The sequence below is a fragment of the Populus euphratica genome, unplaced genomic scaffold (genome assembly GCF_000495115.2).
Source record: "Populus euphratica unplaced genomic scaffold, PopEup_1.0 scaffold11.1, whole genome shotgun sequence".
Lineage (NCBI taxonomy): Eukaryota > Viridiplantae > Streptophyta > Magnoliopsida > Malpighiales > Salicaceae > Populus > Populus euphratica.
The window spans coordinates 662,843-670,135 of NW_011499878.1; the positions used below are offsets into that span (position 1 = coordinate 662,843).

Sequence of the window (7,293 nt, forward strand, 5' to 3'; positions counted from 1 at the left end):
TTATTATTTTTTTCATTTTCTTGGATTTGTTTTTATTACTCGGTTCAGCTCTTTTTCCCTGCACACTATTAATGAAATAAATAAAATTGACAGGAGGTTTCCGTTAAGGGATTGGCCTTGCTTGATAGCTATGATATAAAGCCTGGCCAGTAAACTTTAATAAGAAGTATGATTGTAATTATTTTTTAAAATATTTTTTATATTAAAATATATTAAAATAATATTTTTTATTAATTTAAAGTAAAAATTAAAAATATTTAATTTTAAAAAAATATTTTTGAAATATAAAAATAAATAGTGCTGCAAAACAATTGGAGTCATTTTGAGTTGATGTAAAATTGTGATCCTTAGAGAGCAGCTGAGTGTCAGGGACCATTTTGTAATTTAATAATGCATCAAAACCCAAATTTACCCTCCAAAGTCTCGGCTACATGCCACTCTACCCTCACAGTATCATTTTTCTTAAAAACCCCACAGACCACACCGAGCTAAATTTCTCTTTCCTATCGCAGTGAAACCAACGAACAATAACCACTTGATCAAACAAGGAGTAGGAGATGGGGACCCTAGGCAGAGCCATATACACCGTCGGATTCTGGATTCGCGAGACCGGCCAAGCTCTTGATCGTCTCGGAGGCCGCCTTCAAGGCAATTACTACTTCCAAGAACAACGTAAGCACGCTTAGCATTTGCATAAACCCTAGATCCTAATTAAATCTCTTTATAGCTTCATTTTATCTAATTAGATCATATAATTCATTGCCGCAGCTCGCATTTTTAGTACGAATTTGTTTTCGTGTTTTCTGTTTTCGAATCAGCGTAGATAACTATATAAATTGCGGAGCTAGTTTGCTAATTTGGTGTTTTTGGAGAAATGTTTTTATTTATTCGCTTAATCTTTGCGAATGTGAACATTTCATAGATTTGATAATGAAATTTTAGATAATAATAACTATTTGTCGTCGTTGTAGCATGGTTTTTTAGATTGGGCTGGCTTATTAGTGATGAGGATAGTTTAGTTTCTCGGAATGTAGCCGTATAATTTGACGTTGTGATTGTTATTGTTAAAGATGCCGCTCTAATGAGATGCTGGAGCAATTGGTTTTAACCGATAGGGTTTTGAAAGTTTTCTTTATAAAGTGAATTTCATCCCGAATACTTGCCTCCCTTTTGTTCTGTTATTACTGAAAAAATATAGTTTTGCAATTACTGTGATTTTCCATCCACTTTCTTAATTTTTCTCATATTGCTTGGATGGAATAACTCCTCCTCACGAGTGCTTGTGGTTTATGTTGCATGTGCTCAAACTATCATGGAAACTTTTATTGTATAGTATACCCAGGGAATAATGAATACGAGTTTGCTATGAATTGGATCATTTTGTTAAATTCCATAATGCTTATGGAGTGGTTTGGAAGATACTCTGTGATGCATATGGGACACTTTCATGAACTCCATCCTGTCAAAGAAGTGACACGAATACACCACACATTCAAGACTGGGTTAAGCATTTTAATTCTCTTGCTCGGTATCATCTGCCTTGATGCCTGCTAACTACATGTTTCATAGTCCAATCTCTTCTTTTCAATCTGCCTTTGAATCGAGTCATTTGTTCCTTATTTGTGCATCAACTAAACAAGTAGTTTAGCCTTTTTTGTTTTTTTTTTAAATTTTCCTTCTATCTTCTTTCAATATGATTCTTATTATTAACATCAAGGAATATAATTTGGGTTATGCTGGTCTAGCTTGTAGTTAGCTATGGCGGATGGTTGTCAAATCAAGATTTGAATCATGAATTGGAAAGCCCTTTTTGGGATCAGAACCTTGAGATCAGTAACAAATGAAAATGGCATTATGAAAGCTAAATAATATACTACATATCAAATGAAAAGTGATCATTTATAAACAAAATGTGCATGAATTCATTTAATTTATTAGTTCTAAGTCTCTAAGACCTCCTAGTCTCAAAATCAACATACTGTTCATTGTTTTGTATGTGAATCGAGTCTAAGATTCTATCTAGCACATTAATCATTTCTTGTGTTTTAGTGTCCAGGCATCGAACTCTAATGAACATATTTGACAAGGCTCCTGTAGTTGATAAGGATGCATTTGTGGCTCCCAGCGCCTCTGTAATTGGGGATGTTCAAGTTGGAAAAGGATCGTCCATCTGGTATGGATGTGTGTTGAGAGGTAAGATTTTATACAACTTATATTTGATGCATTTAATCTAGAATTTCCCCTTCAAATATGCTCAAGTGGATGTAATTTTTGGGCCTAAGAATTAAAATTCTACAAAGAGTTGTCCTTGTTGTTTTTGGCTTTTGCAATGACCATGAACTTATTTTGGTTGGTAGGTGATGTCAACAGCATCAGTGTTGGATCTGGAACTAATATACAAGACAACTCCCTTGTGCATGTGGCAAAATCTAATCTAAGTGGGAAGGTGCTACCAACTATCATTGGGGACAATGTTACTGTAGGTGAGCATTATTATGGAGGTCATATGTTTAGCTAGGAGCAATTAGGTGGTCATGTGTGATGCTTTCAAAATTTGCTTAATGAATTTAAATTTGAACTGGGCAGGTCACAGTGCTGTTGTACATGGATGTACTGTTGAGGATGAGGCTTTTGTCGGTATGGGAGCAACACTTCTTGATGGTGTTGTTGTTGAGAAACATGCTATGGTTGCTGCTGGAGCTCTTGTGAGACAGAATACAAGGATCCCTACTGGAGAGGTATGTCAGCGAACTCTCTCTCTCTCTACGAATTTGAAGGTGCTTTTTTTTCTGAATTTATAATTTTTTAGCTGTTCATCATATGCTTCAGACTTGTCTCAAATTGGATGCATCAAGGATATTGACATCTATGTGTAGAGACTGACTGTAGGTCTTACTGCACACTTTAAACATTAAACAATCAGAAATTTAAATGAGAAGAATGAACTTCCAAACACTTCTAAACCCACAAGTATCAAACATTATAATACAATTTGATGTTAAACAGATAAGTATGTGGAGAATGTGTTTGTTCATACTTAATATGTGAATCTGTATAAGATATGCTGAAAGTAAACAGAAATACCAGCTTCAGTTGTTTGCAATCTATGCAGGTGTGGGGAGGCAATCCTGCAAAGTTTTTGAGGAAGTTGACTGATGAAGAGATAGCCTTTATTGCCCAGTCAGCTACCAACTACTCAAACCTTGCACAGGTTCATGCAGCTGAGAATGCAAAGCCTTTTGATGAGATTGAGTTTGAGAAGGTTCTTCGCAAAAAGTTTGCGAAGAAAGACGAGGAGTATGACTCTATGCTAGGTGTTGTGCGTGAACTTCCCCCTGAACTTATTCTTCCAAACAATGTCCTACCAGATAAAGAACATAAGGCAAAATGAGCCATTTCTTGAGGTATTGTTTCGTAAACTTCAAAATATGAGGTTTGTCTTTCAAGGAATATTTGTTGCCATCCACGAATACATGAAGAAGGGATCACTTTCTTTCCCAATAATACAAGACATGTTTAGGGTAGAATTTTGGCTCCATTTTAGCTTCAACCTCTGCTCTTCTTGTGGTTGTTCAGGCTCACTCTTTTCTTCCATGGGAGAAACTAATACCATAAAGCAGCATGTACCATGAAGTTTTTCTGATTCATGTACCCAAGAAATTCAATTTCAATATGATTTTGTTGATCCGTACTTCTGATATCAAATTATTTAAGAGGTTGAAATAACTAATTAGTTCATGTGGCAGTACTCTTTTGTGTCTGCATATTGTAATAAAATTCTGGAGGCATTTCTTAGAATTTGTAATCGAAGAAGAAATGTAGAAAATAGATGCAATGGTCCAGATTCTCCTCGATAGAATGTTACAATGTTGAATCAACGATATGATCTCAAAGCTATATGATTCATGTGATGGGTGTGTGATAGAGACAGGCAATGCTGCTGTTGTGAATGGGTGGTGCTTTTGCCACTGTACGAGATAACCTGTTGCGCTGCCATTGGTTGGTGTATGGTTGCTTGGCCATGTCTATCGGCTTGACAGGAAGCATGAATCGAAAATGGCTGGGGAGCCAGATGCATATTACACTCTTACGCAAACTTTGCCAATCATTTATTAACTAGAAGGGTTCCAACATTATTTTCCTCCTTGTTCCTTCAGTTATCTTCATCAATGGCATTATGAACGTTATTTGTTGGCATCTTCGGACCTTGATTGTAAATGATGTGCCATTTGTATCCTTCAATAAATGGAGTTATGCATTCTCCGTTGATGTGAAGTGCGGGGAATAGACCGCCGTGACTATTGGGATGTGGTTTTCATTTGGTTTTCAAAATGCTTAACGAGTAGAGGTGAGGTGTTATCGGCGGCCCAGGGTTCAGAGATAACTCAATTTCATGACATCTTCTTAAGTGCGCTGGGGTATATTATTGGATCAAGATTCATGTGGCATAAAGGACTTGTGTTGGGGAGTTGCCCCAGTTGGGTCAAGGAACGAATCCTGGCTTCCATGGAAGAATAATATTTTGTGTTTGTTCTCTCGTGAATTCGTGATGAACAGTTTTCACTGTTTCTTGTTGTGTGTTTCACACTGTTTTCGAGTTTCATTTCTCGTTTCGCTATGCAATGGTCTAGAAAACGTTGTTTTATGTTCATCATTTGGAGGCAGCTGGGGAAAATTAAGCATTGGCTATTCCATCCTATTTCAAGCCAACCCCATGTGCAGCAAACCCTAAGCAAGTTTAGATAGGGCTAGATAGGTATTTCATGTTATGCTACGAGTTATATTAAGTTCTTGTTGACATAAAAAAATATATATTTAGGTGAAGATAATGTTTTAAAAAGAGTAAGAAAAATTTGGGATATTGATTGGAATAGGTGACAATAATTAATTATATATCAAAAATAAAAAAAAATCAAATGTCAATATTATAAAGAGATACCCTATAAATATTTTTAAAAGATCTCAACAATCTTATGTATTAACAAGATAAAAAATTAAACGAGAACAAGATAATCTTATAAAAAAAAAATCAAAGTTCAATTACTATCAGAGCAAACACCAAAGGATGGATTGAAAAACACTAGCTTTAGTCGGCATACCAAACACGCGGTCAACTTATAAGAGCGAAATAACTTTATATAAAAGAAAATGAATAAAAAAATGGAGCTCAACTTATAAGCAAACAAAACAATTTAAGAAAAAAAAACAAAAAAAAAAACTTGAGTTTACCTATGTTAACTCAACTAACTTATAACTCAAAATATAAAATCAAAATAATCTCATAAAAAGGAACTCTGCAAAATTCACAAAGCTAAAGGTCTAATGATATAATATCGAATGATAAAATTAAAAAAAAAACTAAAAAATACAAAAATCCAACCAGACTAATTTTCAAAACTCGTGTTTTGAGTTATGAGACCGGGTTACTCCACAAAAGATAGACTCGAAAAAAATCACAAAGTAAAATTCTTATTCATCTATTTTTTTAAATAACAATAAAAAAATAAGAATTAAATCTGGTTAGAACATGAAATGAAATGAAATAATAAAAGATAAAATTAAAAAATATAATAACAAATATCAAGAATAAAAATAAAAAATCAATCTGGTATTGATATTAAATAAAATAAAAGTACGAGGAATTAAATTAAAAAATTAAATATATCAAGAAAAGGATAAAGAAATAAAAAAAATAGTAATTAAAAGAATATGGATTAAGTTTGATAGATAAAAAAATAAAAAATGATGAAATTGAAAAAATATTTTAATTTTATAAATTATTTTAAATAAAAAAATAATAATTAAAAAATAGAGTAAATTCTAAGAAAAACCAAGTTAAAGGGTTAGATTGACAAATTAGAGGGTTTGACACAAAAATTAAGAAAAAGATGAAAAAAAACAAATCACAAACAATATAATTGCGCCATACACCATCCAGTTTAACTAATGGACGATGTCAACCATGTTACCCCAACCCCATCAATATATCCATGCATCAACTATTTTTTTTAATTATACTTAAATATGATAAATTATCAAATTATCCTTTAGGGCATATGATAATAGAAAAAAAAAAGCCTAGACAGTAAGTTTAGGACTTCTTGCTATCAGGAGTGATTTAATTATTTTATTTATTTATTTATTTTTTTTTTAAGTAGTCTTTGGATGTCAGGCAATTCTTTTGCTTTCAAGAGGTAACTTAGTTTTCTCATCGTGTCAAAAAGAAAAATGAAAATAACCGAATTAACCCTGTTCAGTTTTACAATACCGAAATAACCTTGTAAAAGGATGATTTTGCCTCTAATTTGTGCTTTAATGGCTTACACTGTGAACAGAAAAAACATAGTTATACTGCAGCATTCCACTGTGCAACGAATCTTTGCTCCACAGATAATCACCAATGCCTCTATGATAATCAGAAATTCGATGAAGCAATTATTTTATGCAAATCGGAATCTGAAAAGGCCAAGACGCAATCCCCCGTGATTTAAGCTGTCCTCTAGTCGAGAAAGACAAGAGGTCGTCCATCTAATCAAACATCAATCCTAATCCCCAGTGAGATTTGTTCCTGGTCTCTTTGTTGGGTTTTTCCTGTACGCTTACCTTCACAGCCCCTCCCCCCTTCTATTCATTTTTAGTGCTGTTCTTTCTTCGAAGCATTTCTGCTCCCTCACAGAATCCACAGCGATATAAAATCGAAGCCCTCCGAGGACCAGTGAATCATGCCATGCAATCCTGGTGCTCGAGACTTTCTTCACTGACATCCCCCTTTATTTCTATCTCTTTGCACCTTCGTGTTGGCCATCCATTGCAAATCATGGAGGGGCATGTTGCTTTTACTTTCCCTATCATAAACAATATCGTAATGGTCGGAGCTTTACAATTACACTAGTGGGTGATTGATTGTCTCAATTTTAAACTTTAGTCACTCAACCTTGTGGACCTTAGACATTAGATGAGAGGATACGGAAACAAGAGATTCCAGTGTTTACTGGCTGCTAAGGACCCGCATCACGCCGTGGATCGTTTTTTCTCTCGTAAAAATTATATTCAAGCACCGCAAATGTATTCTTTTGAAAAAAATCGTGAGTCGAATTATAGGTATGATTAGATAAAATAAGTTTATTTGATTTTAAATAGGTGATTAAAAAAAATAAAAGCAGACGAATCAAACTAAAAATAAATAATTAGGATAACCTAGGAGGTTAATCTATTAAATATAATTTCTCAGTTCATTAAATATAGAAAGACAAAATTAGATAAAAAAAAATACCTAAAAAATTAATTTATATC

At 33.8% G+C, this 7,293-nt stretch overlaps 1 protein-coding gene across 1 annotated transcript; it reads left to right on the forward strand.

Annotated features, from left to right (window-relative positions):
• Positions 1-437: 437 nt before the first annotated feature.
• LOC105128758 (gamma carbonic anhydrase 1, mitochondrial) lies at positions 438-3,795 on the forward strand. Its single transcript, XM_011030561.1, has 5 exons — positions 438-672; positions 2,050-2,193; positions 2,358-2,483; positions 2,587-2,738; positions 3,113-3,795. The coding sequence occupies exons 1-5, from the start codon at positions 558-560 to the stop codon at positions 3,389-3,391; spliced, it is 816 nt and encodes a 271-aa protein (XP_011028863.1). The 5' UTR covers positions 438-557; the 3' UTR covers positions 3,392-3,795.
• The last annotated feature ends 3,498 nt before the right edge of the window (positions 3,796-7,293 follow it).